The sequence below is a fragment of the Macrobrachium nipponense genome, chromosome 43 (assembly GCF_015104395.2).
Source record: "Macrobrachium nipponense isolate FS-2020 chromosome 43, ASM1510439v2, whole genome shotgun sequence".
Lineage (NCBI taxonomy): Eukaryota > Metazoa > Arthropoda > Malacostraca > Decapoda > Palaemonidae > Macrobrachium > Macrobrachium nipponense.
The window spans coordinates 48,972,210-48,993,659 of NC_061104.1; the positions used below are offsets into that span (position 1 = coordinate 48,972,210).

The following is a 21,450-nucleotide window of genomic DNA, read 5'->3' on the forward strand; positions in this document are numbered from 1 at the left end:
TTGTAGTTGGTACACCACCATAAGTATGTATCAATTATTCACCATCTTCTCCCGTTTTGTAGTTGGTACACCACCATAGGTACGTATCAATTACAAACTGACCAACCCAGCATTGCCCAGGAAAACTGAATGACAACCTATAAACCATCTCTCTATCCCTAACACACACACTCTCTCTCTCTCTCTCTCTCTCTCTCTCTCTCTCTCTCTCTCTCGTCTCTCTCTCTCATCTCTTCCCCCCCCATTTCTTCTTGGCAGTTCATTGAAACTCACGTTGAAACTTTCGCGTAGATGAAGAATTTGTGGGCATAGTCAGTCATCCAGATGGCTGAAATAAAGGATACCTAAAGTTCTTCCTACTGACTGAAAGGCAATTGTATGTGTAGACTGGTAAGCAACGATTTCGTGACAGTTTGTCGCTGGATTTCACCCAGAAAGGATCTCATTTACTTTGGTCAGAATACTAATATATCTTTATAATAAACGAAAGTTATAGTATACGTATATATACTTACCCAGTAATTATTAAAGTTTTATATATATGTACTTACCCAGTAATTACTTAGCTAAGAGTTTCTACTTGAAAGCAGCTTAAATTTTGCAATTCCCAGTAGCTACACTCTTTTGTTTATATACTGTAGATGACTAGCCCCGCCTACTTTCAGGGTAAGAGAGTAACAACTCGGCAAAGAGCTCAATTTGTTCAAAAGTCCATGCAAGAGGAGGAAGGCAGGCTACGTCCATAATTACGGGATAAGTTTATATGTATAAAACTTTATTTCATCATAAAAAAACATACAGTACTATACTGATTTATTATACTCTACTTTAATAAGCATGAAAAGTACAGTAACCAAGTTACAAACAAAACAATATACAAACGGCCATCCAGAAGGTAACTTATTTGTAAGTAGGGTGGTTCTGTATGATAAAAAAAATAAAAAATAAAAGTTGACCTTTCATAAATTTTTATTGATTTTTATCATATGAGCATGTAAAGGCAAACTAGAGCATACTGTTTACCAATGATTTCCTTGTGCTTTCTAAGAATTTCACCATTGCAATTGACACTAATACACATTCACTTTTCCCCAACTTTAAAACAGTTTCCCATTATGGTTCCCTGTAATATATAAATGCTTCTTGTTTTAAGTGAAGAATTTCCAAGAGTAATTCAGAAGCTACACTGCTCTCCACTAACCGTAATGTCTCTTTCCTTATGAAATTAATACAAAATTATGTAACATTATCTTACTAATGTACTAATGGGATGCACATAATACATACTAGTTCTATCAAATATTTTTTTAGTCATAGACATTAATAAATTTTTGTAAATAATACATCCACAATGTGCCCAAAGTTTAAGGCATTCCAACAATATACAATATTCCTGGGGGTTACCACAGCCCAATGACGTTCATCTGAAATGCTAAGTTCAGTAGCCTTATTGCCATATGTATGTATATGTATCTATCTATATGTTTAATGTATATATATATATATATATATATTATTATATATAATATATATTATAGATATATATATTATTAATATATAGATATATATATATAGATATTTATATATTATATATATATGATAATATATAAGATATCTATATATTATAGATATATATATATATATATGATATATATAGATTATATAGATTATATAGATATATAATATATATATATATCTAGATATATTATATATATATAGAGTATTATAGATATAGATAGATATCTATATATAATATATATATAGAATTATATATCTTCTCTACTATCTATATCATATATATATATAATATCTATCAGCTCTCTATAGATGTATATAGACTATCTATCTAGATTCTACGATAGATACATTCTATATATCGCTATATATATCTCTATATATATATCTATTCTCTCTCTCTCTCTTCCTATATCGATATCTCGCTATATCCTCGCTCGCTCTATCGCTTCTCCCTCTCTCACTATATCACTATATCCATATCTCATTATCAATAACTCTATATATATATCTCTAGATAGATATATATATATATATATATATATATATATAATATATATATATATATATATATATATATATAGATATATAGATATCTAGATTATAGATATTAGATATATAGATATATAAATATATAAATATATAAATATATAAATATATAATATAAATATAATATATATATATATTATGATATATATATATATACAGGCAGTCCCCGGGTTACGACGGGGGTTCCGTTCTTGAGACGCGTCGTAAGCCGAAAAATCGTCGTAAGCCGGAACGACGCTTGGAAATATGTCTTAAACTAATAAAAGTTATAAAAACCTTACTTGTAATCCTTGGTTACACTACATGTGTTTCCTGTAGTTTTATGTACAACCTGGAGTTATTTTCATAAAAGAATGCTGGTTCTTGAAGGTAAAAACTATTGTAATCCTCTGGTGACACTACATTCTTGAAGTTTTATGTACAACCTGGAGTGATTTTGCAAAATCTTGAGGCTACAAGAACAGCTGATTACTATTTACGTATCATATAGACTAATTAAAGTAAATGTATCTTTAAATAGGCTTATATATTAGTATCAACAAAACATTTCCTGCCATGAGTCAGAGGCCGTTTAATGAAACGAACAACTTCTCTGTCCTATCTGTTCAGAAAATAAACGTTACGTCAATCCCCGAGACCATTGTTGCCAAAGCGTCTCTCTCTCTCTCTCTCTCTCTCTCTCTCTCTCTGATCAAATTACAATGGAAACTTGACATACGATTGCCCTAATATACGAATGTTTTGAGATATAACAGAAAATTTGCGAAAATACAAGCTTTGATATACAACGAAATATTTGAGATACGATTTTGCGATGAGTGTTAGTTGTATAGGCGACCGATAAATGGCGTTCAGTCTGTTTGTTTGTTGGTGCTGCATGTTAACACGTCGTTGTTTAGTTCGTTGTATTTGCGCCTATTTTTCGTGTTATTTTGTCTATTTTATTATTAACCATGGGTCTCAAAGCTAAAGACAAAGCAGGTGATAAGAAAAAACCCAAGAAAATGATTTCGATGGAAGCAAAACATGAAATTATAGCAAAGCATGAACGTGGCGTTCGTATCGTCGATTTGGCAAACGAGTATGGTCGAAATCCTTCTACAATATCCACGATCATCAAGCAGAAGGAAGCTATAAAAACCCCCGAGACCATTTGTTGCCAAAGCGTCTCTCTCTCTCTCCTCTCTCTCTCTCTCTCACTCTCCCTCTCTCTCCTCGTCTCTCTCCTCTCCTCTTCTCTCCCCCCCCCCTCCTTGGAAATTTCAAAAAAATTTTTTTTAACGTACTGGATAATGTCTCTCTTTGGATACTTCGATTTTGCCAAATATTGAGGGCTACAAGAACAGTTGATTACTATTTACGTATCATATAGACTAATTAAAAAGTAAACGTATCTTTAAATAGGTTATTATCTTATTAGTATCAACAAAACATTTACTGGCATGAGTCAGAGGCCGTTTAACGAAACGAACATTTCTCTGTCCTTAACTCGGAGCGTCGGAAGACGTCCTCTCTCTCTCTCTCTCTCTCTCTCTCGCTCTCTCCTCTCTCTCTCTCTCTCTCTCATTCTCTCTCTCTCTCTCTCTCTCTGATCAAATTACTGGATAATGTCTCTCTTTGGACACTTGGAATTTGCGTTGTAATCTAACCAGAAACTTCGTTTTGTTATTATTACTGGAAACAAGCAATGATTTTTTCATTATTTGTGCTTTTGGACTGTTATATGTAAACTAGTATGTATTCATTCGCTCGGAAACTAGTTCCGCATATGAGGCGTCACTAAAAAACATAGAAAAATACAACATAAAAAGTGTCGAAAATCATCATAATCTCAAAATTTTTGTTGTAATCTAACCAGAAACTTTTTTTATTTTTTAATTATACTGTGCTAAACAAAAAAAACTATAAAGGGATTTTTATCATAGTATGCGTTTTTTAAAAACAAGCGTCGTTAACTCGGAGCGTCGGAAGACGCCTCTCTCTCTCTCTCTCTCTCGCTCTCTCTGATCAAATTACTGGATAATGTCTCTCTTTGATACTTGGAATTTTGCGTTGTTTTAATCTTGTAACCAGAAACTTCGTTTGTTATTATTACTGGAAACAAGCATGATTTTTTTCATTATTTGCGCTTTTGGACTGTTATATGTAAACTAGTATGTATTCATTCGCTCGGAAAACTAGTTCCGCATATGAGGCGTCACTAAAAAAACATAGAAAAAGACAACATAAAAAGTGTCGAAAATCATCATAATCTCAAAATTTTTTGTTGTAATCTAACCAGAAACTTATTTTTATTAATATACTGTGCTAAACTATAAAGGATTTTTATCATAGTATGTGTTTTTTAAAAGCGTCGTTAACTCGGAGCGTCGGAAGCGTCAGCGTCGTTGTAACCTCGGAAACAAGCGTCGTAATCCAGGACGGATTTTTCCATTGAATATTTAAGAAAAAGCGTCGTAACCTCGGAACGTCGTAATAAGCCGGAACCGTCGTAACCCGGGGACCGCCTGTATATATATATATATATATATATATATATATATACATATATATATATATATATATATATATATATATATATATATATATATATATATAGATATGATAGATATATAGATATATATTGTTACGTATGAAGCCCGGCCTTGAAAGGGCTCCAATACGTAACAATGTCGACTCTTGCCACGGATCCTGGCTTGTAAATCGCATTATCCCTTGTAAAACTTAAAATGTAAATGATTTTGCAAAGCGCAAATCAAAGCACACTTGCAGCAGAAGACACCCACTGACTCACGGTAAGGTATACCATTCATATAAAATGATTATTATAACCAATGTTAGCTTAAGGTACATTTAAGTATTTTTATTACAAAGTGTTTTAAATAAGTGTTAAGTGAGAAATATTATTATATTGTAACGGCCAGAGCGCCGAGTGAATTCTGTTATTTTGTAAATTGCATTGTTCTCGTCTGACGAGACAAGAGCACGTGTTAGATAGATGCCAGAAAGTACTAGATCAAACTAGGAAGTGCTTTGCCAGGGTTTATTGTTGTGTTAGAAAGCCTAGCTAGTTAGGAGTGTTCTACTAATAGTTACGGCAAAAGAAGTGTACATTTCTTTTGTCTGTGATATGTTAGGGGAATTCATTTTAACTTAGTTTTCATTCCAAGTGTTGGTAACCGCTTAGTCCTCAGCTTAAGCTGAGCGTAAACGCTCTCTCAAGCCTGCGAGCCTCGTAAGCTTCGCGTTGCGCTTTCCCAGCCAACCTTCGTTTCGCACAACTTAGCCATGTTTGTATCCCTTTAAGCATTATCTCAACGATTTAAGCAAAGTAACGTAAGTCTCGAAGTTTTAGCGTAAATAATATCAATCTCGGTACTAGTATCTATCATTCTGCCAGAGAAATTAACGTAATTAATCTTGAATAAGAAATTAGAATTTTGGGTTGTAAATTGCCTCCGCGTTTACAGGAAATCAGCTGATTCGCCATCACTGATAGCACACCGCTCTGTCCAACCCGCTCACACGTTTCACCTAGCATCACTCACTCGCTCGCTGAGCGAAAGTTTCATTTCCTTTTGTACTTAACGTAACCTCTTTTACAAATGTTTGCTAACATCGTTTAAAATCCTTACTGTCATTTTCACTTGTCACAGGGACCTAGTAACCTTACGTAAAGTTAACGTAAATCTTCCAAGAGTAAATCACAAGAAATGTTAACGCAAAACGCGTCGTTGTCCATTTCATATGTAAACGCAAATCATTTCATATAAGCGCAAGCCACTACCAGTAATGTAAATATCGTCCATCGCTAGCGCGTTATCGTTTTCATAAACCTTATCCAAAGCAATTCTTTCATTACACGTTAACGTAAGTAAATCATTTAACGCAAGTTGAGTCATATTAAAACTAAAAGTATTAGTTCAATTCAATACAAGGCAGTTTCGTCATATATCATTTTCACCATCTCAGAGAGAGAGAGAGAGAGAGAGAGAGAGAGAAACCTATTATTCACGAAGCCAAGAGTACTATAGTACATCTATTACCATTACGCATGCAAAATTAACATTATTTTAGTCTCTTGGGTATCATTTACACTGAGCGTGATACGTACGCGCCTGTGTCCATTGCAGTTTGCAAGCATTTATTTCATTTATCGAGTACTTCAGCAAAGTACTGAGCATTTTCAAATTACCATTATCTGTCGTTGCCCGAGTGGTCTTTTCCATTTTTATCACAAAAGACTTGCGTATACCGCAAACACAAACCGCACAGTGTGCCACCGCAACCTTCATTACTTCCATCAAGGAAGTCGTTACCAGTCTAGGACTGGCCACCACCAGTGCACGTAAGGTCTTACCATTTTACAGTGCCACTAATTCGTGACACTGTCCATCAACTGTCTGCTGCAGTACTCCCACCTTTTACTTTCTCTCCTCCACCATTACACTCTGCCACGAGCAGTGCCATTTCTCCTCAGTATATTTGAGTATACTGCATTCAGTGTTGTCCGACGGGACACACCAGCACGCTACCAGTGCTCCCAAAAGGGAACGCCTCCCAAAGTGCCGCAATACCAGCACTACTAGTGCTGTCCAAAAGGAACGCCTCCTGAAGTGCCGTGCACCTGTACAGGACGTACAGGTAGCTATTTACCTGCGTGTCCGTCCTACGGAACGCCCATTCCATTAGTGTACTATCCGCTATCCCGGATCACACAACCAAGGAACGCCTCCTTAAGTGCCTTGCACCTGTATTGGACCTACAGGTTGCCCATTCCAGCGTCTCCCAACTTAGGAACGCCCGTAAGTGTGACGTACGCCGCACACTCCATTTGATTGTCTCACCTGATTAGAAGGTGCCATTCCAGAAGTGCCACCAATTTACGGGACACTTCCCAAGTGCCACAGAGCACCCAGTCTTTTAAGACTTTTCATTACCATGTTGCAGAACACATTTCTAAAGAGGTGAAAGAGGGGGAATGGCTAATAATATGTTTAAAGTGTTTTATATAATAATAAAGTCACATAGCTCTACTCGCCTAGAGACAAGGGGTGGTACACTGCAAAGTTCACATGGGAGAGAAGGGTATTTGCTGAACAAGCAACTTGTCTCAGAGGTCGTTCCCCGTTTGCGAGGCATGTGCATTCGTTTGTACGCGTATTACAGGCCTACTGGTTCAGGGTACTTGTGGAAGATGCATTCTTTGTGCAAAGGAGAGAACAAGCGGTTGCTCGAAGTGTCGGGAGAAAACGCCCATCGAAAAGGTAAGACACGTTCTATAAAAACTTAGAAAATCTGTTACCTTTTGGAAAAGAGAGAGCAGTGTGGAAATATTCTCTTTACGTAAATACTTTGAAAAGAGTGACGTGGGGTGTCTATATAACTATTATCTTTATTACAGATGGGTCCGATTCCATGGTTGATTAGGAATGGGATTCTCTAACTGATAACTGACGAATACTAGACAATGTGACTTGTTTGGGGTTTGAGAGTGTAACCTTAGTCAGGAAGGTAGAATGTTATCTTATTGGTTTTCTTTATGGGCAGATTTGGGTATTTATGCCATTATGACTTGTTAATCATTTTGTTCTTTGTTATAACCAATTGCTTTGGGAAATAAATGATATTTTTTATATTTACGCAGTCTTAATAAGCCTCGTGACATCTTACAGACAGGGCACCGTTGGCAACAGGTAAGAGTTCCTAGTTTGTGTAGTTTAGGGAATAAAGGGGGGCGTAACACATTTCCAAGTGAGTACCAAATTACACAGTAGGCACTCCTATTCCATCCAGTACTATTCCTGGCCACCATTATTTCTAACTTTGTCAGAGCCTCTACTGCAGCCTAAGGGAAATGTCTTCCCCTGCTTCCCGCGACTTCTTTGCCATAGAGCTAGAGAAGCTCCGAACCCTTATAACTCTGGATAAAGGCGCAGCAGGATGCCGCGCCTGCAAGAAAAGGAAGAAAGAGAAAACCAGAGAAAAGCCAGAGAAGCAGAAAGGAAGGCACGTGAAGAAGAGAGAAAGCATAAGCTAGCTCTCAGAGATGACGAAATCTCTCTGCAAGCTTCCAAGCCCCAGACCATGAGCTGGACTCCTGGTAAGAGGTGGTTGCAGAGGTTCTGCACTACTTGTTGTGTGCGTGGGCATGGTGTGGATTCCGACCAGTGCCCAAGTCGATCTCTACCTTGGGATGAGAGCTTCCAGGGTGAACTTCTCCAAGGCTACCATGTAGCCCTGCCTGATGAACAGTCTCCTGCGGCCTATCAGTGGGTACAAGTCATGGCCGATGCCGAAGCCCAGGTCTCCCTCATTGCAAGAAAGGCATTGCCTAGGGGTGCCAAAATCCAGAAGGACAAAGAAATTCAGTTTGAATGGATTGATGGCAACCTCTATTCTGTTCCTTCGGTCCTTCTGAAGGTGGAAATGCCCTTATTGGACCAGGAGACCAGGGAAACCACATTGTGCCGTCTGGGCGTAGTTGACCCATTTCATGATGTTTACCAGGTAATATTGGGCCGAGATCTACTTAAGCCGTATCTCCCCTGGACGCAGCTCCCAATACAAGATGTACCGGACACCTGCAGCATGCCAGATAACCAACCCTCAATTCTAGATTCAGAGGCTAGTGCCTCCGATGTCCCCGACATCCTTTCTATTTGTGAACCTGGCCCTGACCCAGTGTCAGAGCCTGAAGTTTCTTCTGCATCATCTCAGCCTCTTACCATTTTACCGCCTACCTCCTCCCTTTTGGAAGAGGTAAGCACACCAGTTAACCCCGGACTTGTTTCCGAGGGTGATTCAACAGAGGACTCTTCACCTGTGCCAGAGCACACTGCTGGCCTTGGTGACTCCACAGATTCGCAACCTGTGGGGGCATTTCGGCCTTATCATCCAGTGCCACAGAAGAAGTTCTGGAACAAGTTCTGCCGTGACTGTGCCCGCAAGGGTCACATGTCTGCCAACTATGGAGGGTGCGCAAATTTTAATATTCCTGCCATTGCAATGGCAGTTACCAATCCTTCTTTACTAGGACCCCCGGCTAAGGGCCCAATAACCATCGCACCCCTCCAAAGTCATTATCAGCCAAGCCACGTCAGAGCCTATGACGACTCTGGCGCTCAAATCTCCCTGATACGGGAAGACCGAATCCCCTGAGGGGCTACCGTCGATAGACGTCAATTGATCACCATTGAAGGTATCAATCATATTAAACTGATCCTTCCGACCGTCCAATTGAGGGTCACCAGACCTCACTTCTCCAAAGTTTGTACCATTGCAGTTGCAAGCTACATTCCAGGAGGTTATGACCTCCTCCTAGGGCAAGACATGAAGTCTCCCTCGCATTTCAAAAATCCTAGGGGTCCTAACCCCACGTCAAATCACTCCAAAGCAAGGGAGTCATCGAAATTCTGCTTCCTCCAGGAAGTACGTCCACCAACAGTCTCCCCCATTACCAAGGAGGGAGATTGATTCTTCACAGTTCCGTTGCAAAACCTGTAACGTAATAGGGCACTCCACTAATTGGCCTAGGTGCCCTAGCAAGCTACCAGCAGCGGACACTGTCCAAGTTCCACAAGGCTTAGCCTTCCAAAAGAGACAGGACCCTCTGTCTCCCATAACCAAGGGCACGCTGAAAGGTATTGCACCTCCGGTACCCGTCACAGGTCCAGTCGACCTCAACACTCTGCCAGTGCCACTTGGCAGCACTGAGCAGTGCCAAGCTCCGTCCAGCCTGGACATAGAGCCACCACCGAACTTGACCTCTGCGCCTGGCCCCGAGCTAGCGCCGGCGCCTAACCTTATCAAGGGTCCTCCTACAGGAGATCCTCCAACAGGCATGGAGCTCACCGCAGCCCATAGCCAATCTCCAGCCCATAATTCTTCTTCACCCTTACCTCTGTCGCCCGAGGATGAACCTCCGGCAGACCTTACCTTCATACCTCCTCTGGAAAACCAGGAACTGCCCAACCAGGAGTCAGCCTGGAGTTTTCCCCTTACGACGGTTGTCGCAGCAGCCAGAGTGAGGGCCTCCCCTGCAGTAGGTTCCACCTCTACAACAGTTGCTGCAGATACCGAAGTAGGGTGTTCTCCTGCAATCCCTCAGGCTACAACTGCCTCTGCTCCTGCCGGCGTTTCTGGCCTTTCCCCAGAGTCAGTTCCTCCGTCTACTCCTAGGACTGGTATAGCCAGGTCCTGGAGGGATAAGAAGAAGAAGAAGAAGGGACGTAATTACCACACTAACAAAAGAGCCACATGCTCTCCTTGACACCTGTGCCCGAGGTGCAGTGTCACATTCATTTGCAGAGTGATCCTGGCACCTACCCAGAGAAGGTAGCCAGCCTGATCTCTGCCAATAAAACTAACCCTCTAACCCCTAGAATTGGTAATACTAACCCTCATTTAAATATATAATTACCTCATTACATTTCCATCCTGGTCCACTAACCACTCATCATCCTCACGCATCATTACCTCACATCATGTATTTTAACAATTCCGGCGACACATCACTGCTTTGCGTACCACACACTGGAATGATTGCGTCTCCCATTAACTGTATTGAGTAGGTTAGGCTAATGATTTAGTACCAGGGCATTAGGGTAGAAGGAAAAAGAATTTTCAAGTAACTTTACCTAGGGGTGGAGTAGATTGTCGTCACAGGCGACCCGTAGTTATCACTTAGGCTAGACTACATTAACCCAATAAGTTAGTACACTTAGCATCCTCACCTAAAAGTTAGGTAGGTCACTGTAGTTAGCTGTATTGCTGCTCAAAATACTTTAGTGAGAGTAGGAGAACTGGGTAGTCGAGACAATCAACTTATTTAAGCCAAGGCCTTCACGCCCGAAAGGGAGTGAATGCCTTCTTAACAGGGGGAGCTGCTACGTTTATTGATCGCCTCATCTTCCCAGCAGTATTTAAGGTATCTTAGTTATAAAAGCAGCAGCCATGCCTTCTAAAGCAACTGATTTTGGGAGAAAAACACGCGGTAGAGGGTAGGAAGGAATTTCCGGTCTGACGGAAGCTTAGGGTAAGATAGGCAAGTCAGGAGAGGAGCTAGGCCTCGAGATGGATTTTAGGGACCTCTACAATAAGACCTATTTTCCTTCCCAATTTGCTGGCAGTTGTTTACCACTTTCAGGCAGTGCCCGAGGCGGTGTATGGAAGCCCCAAGTAATTAAGTGAGAACCAGCATCTTTCTCAGTCAGAAGCGACTCCTAAAGCGAGGCAGACGTGCCTCTAGCCTCCTCCTCTGACGGGACATCAGCCCTCTGTCCAAACGCTGGTGGGACTATCTTCAGAGCACGATACAGGTCCAAGTAATTAAGGTACGTCTAGAAAGTGTAAACTCCAAACCAGCACCTTTTACTACCATACGACTCTTGCTAATTTCCTTTTCAATGCCCACTTTTATCCCTTTTACATCAAAAGCCCTGTGTCCTCATCGGGCCACGTGTTTCCCCTTGAGCCTTGTTAAAGACTAAGTCTTCAGTGCATACCTCAGTTAAACATTAGAGTTCCTTTTCCCCAGTGTTAAAGAAAATTGAATAATCGTAACTTGTGCAAGAAGTCCTTTTTTTTTATCTTGTCTAATCTGGGATCTTTTTCCAGATTCCCTGAGTCATGTGTCCAAGTCTCTTCGCTCGCAAGTGTTGCATTACCGCAAGATTTCGAAACCAGCTTTTACGTGAATCTCATTTTGAGCCAACTATCATACCCTTGAGAGATATTAATAGTCCACGTGGGGACCAGTTGCATTTACTTGCCCTGGCTGTTAAGTAGCCTCATGTAAATAAATAGATGTAATTAGCTGAGTTTCTGGCGACCTTTTCCTCTAAAGTAAATTTTCACTTTAAATCCTTTTCCCTCAACTATTCCTGTTTATGTATTCAAGCCCTTTCAAGGCCAGGCTTCATACGTAACAATATATATAGTATATATATATATATATATATATATATATATATATATATATATTATATATATATATATATACTATATATATATATATATATATATATATATATATATATATATATATATATATATATATATATATATATATATATATATATATATATATATATATATATATATATATATATATATATATATATATATATATATATGTGTGTGTGTGTGTGTGTGTGTGTGTGGCGGTACTTACACTTCGCACACAGCTCTAAGGTAACGTGCGCCGACTTGGAGGCTGTAATTTAAGGAAAAGAATGTTCTTAATCTGGAATTAGCTAAAAGGGGTTATAATTAGGAAGATAAATTAATTTAGTGTCCTTATAAATGTGTTTATTCTTCACTAGGGGTTCTATATATAAACTTTCCACCTTCTGAGTTACTGGGCTCTTGGACTGATAAAACTTAATTCTTTGAAAGGCACTTGTTGCAATTACGAGTTAGTAGGCACGAGGGAATTTTACTGAGTATGGTAGTCACTTTCACTGTCTATAGACTCGCACACCACACTTTGTACTTGTTCTTCGCTGGACTCTGTGTCTTCTTCTTCTCTCTGTTCGGCGGCTGCACCACTCTTTTCTTCTTATTCTCTTCTCCCCCCTTTTTCTCCACTCTGTCGTTTTCTTCTCTGCTTTTCTCTCTCTCTGTCTGGCCTTTTTATTAGGATGATATCTTCTTAGGACCACCTTTGGATTTTGACTGGGTGTGGCATCTTCTGAAAGACTTCTTGTGCCTGAATGGCTACAAACTTTTATACAACCCGCCTTCCTGTCATGTCTTCTACAGTGATTCGTAGGCTCTGAATTTGTATACGCTTCCTGCTTGATGTCTTAGCTTTTGGGGGTGTATCCCTTTGGTATCCTCATAGGTCATTCGTTGAAACACATTTCTGGGGTGACCTCACTATCTGGCTCTGCTTCTTGATTCGTCGAAGTCCATAGGTCTATCTTGGAAAGGGTGGAGCTCTTAAGAATTTGGCACTTCCCTCCTTCTAACAAAGAGTCATAGAATTCCTTTTTAACGCATGCCAGATGGCTCTCTCTGACCTGTCACACGAAGGGAACGCCGATTAATTCATAGGCGCTAATGAGTTGGGTTCCGATTTCTCGAAGATGCCTGGGAGATATTGCTCATCGGCCATTAATCTCCTGTCGGTCACTAATCCCTGGTACGGACAGAGGTTTTTTGGGGGAGATGGAAGCCACAGGGCTTTAGGTCTAAAAGCCTTATCGTTTGGGTCGAGTCCGAGATAACGATACCTTCGTAAAATTGATTATTTTCATTCTCTTATCCCTCTTTCTTTCTTATTATCCGTGCCTCTTCTTTCTTTAAGTTCTTTATAAGTTATTGCCTTTTGGAATAACAACACTGCACCACACTATAACCTTATTATTATATATAGAATATATATATCTATCATATATATCTATATATAATATATATATAATAATATATTTATATACTTATATAATATATATTTATATATATATATTATATATATAATATATATTATATATATATTATTTATATATATATTTATATATATATTTATAATATATATATATATAAATATATATATTATATATATATAATAATATTATATATATATATATTCTATCTATATTCTATATATAATTTATATATATATATACTATATATATATATATATATAAATATATATATATATAACATACATTAATATAATAATTTATATACATACAATAAATATTATATATATTATTATATATATAACATACATATATATATCATACATATATATATACATACACATATATATATATATATATATATATATATAATATATATATATATATATATATATATATATATATATATATAATATATATATATATATATATATATATATTATATATATATATATATATATGATATGCAGGAACTTCCGTATACATTCATAACTTCAGGAAAGCCGAAGACACATGAAGAGTTAAAAGTGTTTATTCGTTAAGAAACGTTTCGCACAAGGAACTTTGTGCATCATCAGTCTGTTAAAAATAAAAGTACATTTTAAATTAATAAATGCAAAATACAAATAAAAATTACAATCTAAAATTTTAAATTTAAAAATTATAACTTAAAAATTAGCATAATTCAAAGTTAAAAGTGAAATAAGAACATTAAAACACGACCACTAAAACACCAACCATTTGCTAAGAAAGGAGGAGAGAGAATGACTAGAAATGAGATTTTTAAGTCTCTTCGCTTGGCGATAGACTTTTTTTTGTGTTCTCCTTACGACTGTCATTCGTAAGTATTTCTGGTTCCTCCCATCTCCTTGGGATATCTTAGTAGAGTGGTTCTTCTTAACTAAAGGAGATGATTCAAACAGATAAGTTGAACAAATATAACAACTTTATTCTGTAACTCCATACTAGGAGATGCAGCTCGGTCGGAAGAACGATATGTTTGATGGTTGGCACGGAACTGCCATTCTAAAGCATCGCGTCGATAGCGGAACATTAGCTATCTCAGCAATTCATATAAAAACATACGTAGTCCGCCGGCTCGGAAGTTACAAGTTCCGGCGTAGGTTAACAGGTCAACCGCTTCCCATGGAAGTTGTGCAAAGTTATCATTAACATAAAATGTTGACAACGCTCCGAGCTAGACCAGGCTACTGCAGACAGCGCATAGCGTAATCTAGATCTGCTTTGGTCACGTAGGACCCTCCTAATGCCATGACCTCAGGTCATGGGTTTATATTTACAGATCCTGTAAATTGAATAAATGTATTTATTACAGATTGAGGTCAGAAAGAAGACTATGCCAGGTATAGCGGAGACGAACTACCACTATTCAATGAGGGAACAAGTCTTTTGATAAATAATGACTCGAGTGTTGTTAAATACTCAGAGTCCTTATTGTAACCTAAAATGGAGAAGTGCTGTTTCTTGACTTCAATCTTACATTTGATGGCATGATTTTTGATATTTGAATGATCTGGTCTACTTAAATCTCTGGCCAGTTCTAAAACTATACCCCATGTGGCTGCAATATCGCATTTGCAACAGCCTCTTGGTAGATCCAACGTAAATACCAGGACATCCTGGGCACGTGAATTTATACACAACATTAGACCTCGTAAAAGGCTGCAGACGATCTTTAAAGCAGATCAGGGAGCCAATTTTACTCGGGTTATTTGATATTAATTTTAATTTTAAGCATGGATTTCACCTTCAATGATTTGAGTAAGTTTCTTTGACAGTTTCAGGTTGGAAATATAAGGAATCGAGGCATACATGAGTTTCTTTGGAATGTCAACAATCGGTGGTACTGGTTTCAGATATTTAGTTAAAATTTTGTTAATTATTTTCTGAACTAAGTCTTTGGGATATGAATTTTGTTGGAAAAAAGATAGTAAAAATTCTATTTCCCAATGAAAAATGTACCAACTCGAAGAGTACTTCAGGGCTCTATGAACTAAAGTGGAGATAGTGTTAAGTTTAAAACTTCTTTGGCAGGAGCTGTAAAAATTAGTCTAGACCAGTATATGTTTTTTTCCTATAGACAGCTGTATTAAATTGATGGTCAATTCTGTTAACGCAAATGTCTAAGAATGGTAGACAATTTTCCTTTTCCTCTTCTATAGTAAACTTGGTATTAGTGTGTTGTAAATTAATATACTGTAGGAATTCTGCTGCCTGCCATTGATGCCTTCGCCCTTTTTAAGCATCAATAAACCCTTTTAACTCGTCATATATATTATGTAATATATTATTAACATATATATGTTTAAATATATATAACATATATATTATATATATATATATATGTATATATGATGTATATATATATATATATATATATATATATATATATATATATATATATATACTATATAATATTAATAAGACCAACTGCTACTCATATATCTTCCTTTTACTGTATCTGCTAATTTATAGTAAACTTCAGTCTTTATTTCCTAATACGTAGCTCATTTTGCACCATTTATGTTTTTGGTAGAAATCTTGAAACATTTAAATCTTTGGATAGTACTCCTTTTCCAACAGATATTTTTCATTTCCATAGGCCTATGAACATTCTTGCCTCTTTTAGGGAATTGAGCTATGCAAGACTTGGTATTTTATTTGTTCACGAATTAATATGACGCATGACAGAAAGCCCGCCACTTTCTTGCATAAGGAGGCAATTGTAGTCTTATAACCTGCCTTGATAGACTACAGCCTTGATTAACTTCAGCATCACGTCACCCTCAAGAAAACTGTCAAGTCTTGGTCAGGGCTACTGTCACTGGCATTATGTATATTTAAAGATGCTAAGGCTTTGCAATCATATCTTGAAACCACAAGGTACTGGGGCCAGTTATTTCAATTTCAATGCATTTGAACAGGAATAGAGGTAAGAAAACTGTCTGATTAGCAACAGTTCCTCAAAAATGACAAATTCGCATCTACAGCAAAGCACCTGTCCGAAGGAAGGTCAACATGGCAAGCAATGGATTGACTAAAAATGTTGACGTCCACAGAACTCCATTCCTGATAAAATAGCACAGGCTACGATTAAAAAACCAACTGGCTTGGTAAAGGAGAGTGAAGCGACACTCCGGTTTCCAAGGCGGTAGAAGAAAGACTGATATTTTGCTGGGGTATGATCTTGGTCGATGACCAAGCATCCACTCTGTATATGCATGAGTTGCCATATGCCACAGATTCCTTGTTTTACAATCTTTTATTGTTATTGTTTTTACTGGTTTTCCAGCTAGCGCTAGAAGATTATCCTACTGTTTAGACCGGAGGTTTGTTCCATATACAAACAACTATGTATGATATGATACGTGTTCAGCATCAAACATGTTCAACCGAAACATCAGTCTTCTAATTCAAACATGTTCAACCGAAACATCAGTCTTCTAATTCCTCTAATATAGAAGGAAGGTGTGAGTCTTACATAACATCATAAGCCTATAATAACTATACAAAAGGTCTTCAAAAATGGAGATTTTGGCAGCAAGGAAAAAAAATCCAAACAATAAAAAGTTTTTTTCCTAAAAAAAACATGAAAACTGCTTTTTTTTTACAACCCTCCTCTAAACCTGGTTAGGTTAGGTTAGGAAGCAACTGTGTAACTATCCTTAGTATAGTCTATGTATGTTTATGATATTCAAGACATGGGCCTACGTACTTCGACAGATTAGGACCTATGTTGAAATTCATATTTTTCTTACTTTCTAACAGGTGCATTGTATTTGCCTTTGTTTTCACTATTAAAAAGACCCATACCCACATAGGTAGGTCACAAATAATGTTCAATTTCATATAGGGTAGAGTGAAAAACAGAAAGGTACCTAATTAGCATCTACAACATTGGTTAGAAAAAGCAGCCATTCAGATTATATACGTATAAGGTCTTCCATTTGATTCAGAACTAAAGTAGTATTACCATATTCTTTCACCAAGTGTAATTTAAACTATTTTCTTATGTTTCACTGTTTCTTCATCAACTTTCACCATTACTGCCTTTATTGTTTCATCATTCTAGGTTACCTATTACACATCACTATCAGGCTACATTAAAGTTGGCAGTTATCAAGACTAGCCTAGCCTGTAATAATTCAAGCCTAGTATGTACGTACCGACTCTGTCTGCAGTATTATTTTATCTATTCCTGTGTGGTTGTTGTCCCTTAATTTTACTAACATCCTGCTATTATCATCATCATCATTATTATCAATTTTCTTCAACAGTAGTCTTGCATACTATATTACTTCATTACCCTTGCATGGGCTGCTTTCATTAAACGTTATTGCTTCATTAATGTATGAAAATGTGAATATTATTCAATAAATTAAGTAACCACATCCTCTACTATGTATCCAGCCATATGTACTTGATATGAATGTAAGTTAAGTTACTATCACTAGGAGAATCAACCATTATTATTACAATGAGTGTAAAATAACCTAAGTCACTGTTACTTTTGCTATGAGATTTACTCAAGTTACTATTGTTACTGTATCATTATTATTTTTGCTGGAAGTGTAACTTCAGTTACTGTTATTTATTATTACTGTTATGAGATTAACTCAAGTTACTACTTTTATAATTATTATTATTATTTTTGCTGGAAGTGTAACTTGAGTTACTATTATCTATTATTAAGATTGTGAGCATTCCAAGATTAGTGAACCCACTATTTTTCAAGACAATATTATACCACTTTGGTAATAATTTATTTACCTATAAATATATATGTATATAGTATGTATATGTGTATATATATATATATATATATATATATATATATATATATATATATATATATTACATATATAATATATAGGTAGACATGATCCAAAATTATTTCAAAAAGCCAACCCTCGCTACACTTATCAATACGGAATGGCAGAACACCTTCTCTGCGTCTAGACGATTTATTGATGAATTCCAGTCGGTGATTTCCAGTAACACCGTAGTATTGCTACTACCTAGATACAAAGCAGACATCCTACCTACTTGAGTTAATTAAACTTCCCTGGAGAGTTTAATATATACCTTTTCAATTCATTACTTTCATTCGTTGGGTGCAAATTGATTTTGTTTTGGTTAATCTTTCATTGGGTAGAAATTGGATGTCTTAAATAACACCAAATAGCTAAACTGCTCTAATTCTGCCTACGTGCCGTGGGAACGTATAAGACTGTAGGCATCGGATCTACGCTACAGAGCCCTACAGGTCGAATAATGTTAACTATTACAAGCCTAATATATTAAAGATTGCTGATGATAACAGTCATGCCCAAGTGTGCCTCATTACCTGTCACAGGTAACAACACTCTCACAAACAGCCGACCTTTCTGTGCCCTTCACATTACAACTTGACAACCGGTTCCCGCTACACCAGCACTTGCATGCAACATTTCACGGGGAAAAATATATAAAACGTCCTCTCTCTATCACTTACCTGGCCCTCGAAGACACATTCTGAATGGCACCCAAGTTGTGCCGAACGAGATTCAAAGTCCGGGTGCCACTGACTGCCATATCGCCGAGTTTTGGTGGAGGGTGACTGTAATCGTAGCAGGAGAGTCGATGGTGTTTCACCTACTGCTGGAGATTGTGTTGTGTCGGCTGCTGCTACGGTGTCGCTAAATTTCCGAGTTGCCTACTGGTGTTAACTCGCTGTCGCTAAATTTATTACAAAAAGACGGAAAAGGTACAAATATAGATGTGTCTGATAAAAATATTAGATATATTTATAAAACTTAGATAGTTCGCTTAAAAAAAGTCTCCGAGTCTTGTAATAAGCAAAAAAGTTGCTAAATTTAGCAATAAAAGCTTAATTGGCAACTTTGCATGTCAGGACCCTGCGTTCGGTTATACTCTCATGTCCAGCCAACAGCTGTACGAGGAAAGCGAGCTCCGTAAAATAGAGTTTATATTCCTTCGCATTTAAAGTCTACTTTAGCATACGCTTGGTAACGTTGGACTCCTTGCACATTGCGTCATGGCGATGTTACTCAAATGTAACCCAAACGAAACGCATCCTGTGGGTGGCGTTGGAAACTTTTCGTACAAAATATACTTAACTAAAATTCCTTTACATAATTATCAAGAAAAGTACTATGTTAGATTGAATGTTATGGCAACAATTTTAAGATAGATTTTAATTTAAGACGAAATTGCGACTACGAATATAGTTATTAGGTTTTAACGCTCAGCAATCGTAAAGAACGTATCTATAGACTATTGTACTTATTTTTTACCTATATTAAATTCTAAAGTATTTTTTAAATTGCATGTTACTGCATTTTTATAGTAATTTAGAGCTTTTGCATCACCTGTAACCACTTACAAAGCACATAGCCTTTTGTCGTCAGCATTATCCCGTTCAGCCATGAAAACAGACCGGATTTTCTCATCTTTTATCTTATGATGATAAGATTTGCTATTTTTCTTAAGTGAACATTTCTTTTTCTTGCTACATGTGACTGTGGATTCTGGCAAAATCACAGATAATACTGCAAGACGTGAAAAGAAATAAGTGGCGAGTAAACAGAATATACTTATGCAAAAATGCGAATTACTTCGTTTTTGCCAATTATCTGCAACAAAACAGCGCAGTATAGTCATAAAAGCTCAGAAATCAAGTGTAATATAAAGACCATATCAAAGGAAAATAAGATATCACCAAGGAACCGTGGCATCCATAAAGAAATACTTTATTACAAACATATTTAAAATTCTCACACGTAACTTTATAATACAAGATAAGACTACCGAAGTTTAATTACAAGGCAGCCAAACTGATGATAAAACTACACCGGATAGGGTTTTACTCTTCTACATGCATAAATGCGTGAACAAATACAGATAAAAGGGATGAGAAGCAATAAAGGTATTGAAAAAAAGAAAAAAAGTCTTTGCACAGCGCCCGCATCATATTTTCCAAGTGGGCCAAATTATATATATATATATATATATATATATATATATATATATATATATATATATATATATATATATATAATTATATTGCCTTGAAACTTAAATACCCAAGGACTTTTGTAGATGTGGCATGGAAAAGAGCAATAAAAATATTTCATTTAACTAATGACACACTTGAATTTAGTAAGAATAACATTCTAAAATTAACCTAAGTAGGAGGTTTTTAGAAATTCCTAGAATTTTAAAGCTTTTTATCATAAATGTTGTTTTCAGTAATATTATTGTCAAGAGTTTAGTGATAAAAAAAATTCTCTTAAAGATCTTCCCGGCTGCCTATATGAAATTCCTTGCAAAAGATGTGATAAAGCATATTACGGTCAAGCCGGTAAATCTTTCACGACGAATCAAACAGCATCAATATTCTGTGAGAACTGGGCAAATATCGAACGCATTATTCGTACTTATGAGAGATTTAGATCATCCTATTAACTGGAGTCAAGCAAGAGCCTTAATCCCATCAAGTCAAATAATGAAAATGTTCTATATCTAAGACTTGGTTTACTTAAACTCAACGCCTTCACCATGAAAACGTTGTAGATAAATATAAGCAACAAAATTAATATATTAAGTTTTTACATGTTTTGGACTACATGGATACGTTGTAGTTTCTCTTAGGGTTAAATCTATGTTTAAGTTTGTGACCGTGTGATATCGATAATCCTGGGTTATCTCTTTGATTTTTACCCTTTTGACAATTAACCATCTGGTATTCTTGATGGGAAGAGTACAGTCAGTGGAAGACATAGATAGGTTCAGAGAGAAAAACAAGGTGGTGAAAAGGGTGGTAGCCCAAGCTAAAGCAAAGTCGTATGATGATGTGTATAATGAGCTGGGGACAAAGGAAGGATTAAAGAAGATGATCAAGCTATCAAAGGCTAGAAATAAGAGCACCAAAGATATA

At 37.0% G+C, this 21,450-nt stretch overlaps 1 protein-coding gene across 1 annotated transcript in view; it reads right to left on the reverse strand.

Moving 5' to 3' along the window:
* The window catches only part of LOC135213723 (aspartate aminotransferase, mitochondrial-like), a 52,452-nt gene extending 33,282 nt beyond the window's left edge, over positions 1–19,170 (reverse strand). Inside the window, exon 1 of the mRNA XM_064247833.1 lies at positions 19,006–19,170. Within this exon, the coding sequence (XP_064103903.1) occupies positions 19,006–19,085 (80 nt within the window). The 5' untranslated portion in view covers positions 19,086–19,170. The remainder of the gene's footprint in view (positions 1–19,005) is intronic.
* Between the last annotated feature and the right edge of the window lie 2,280 nt (positions 19,171–21,450).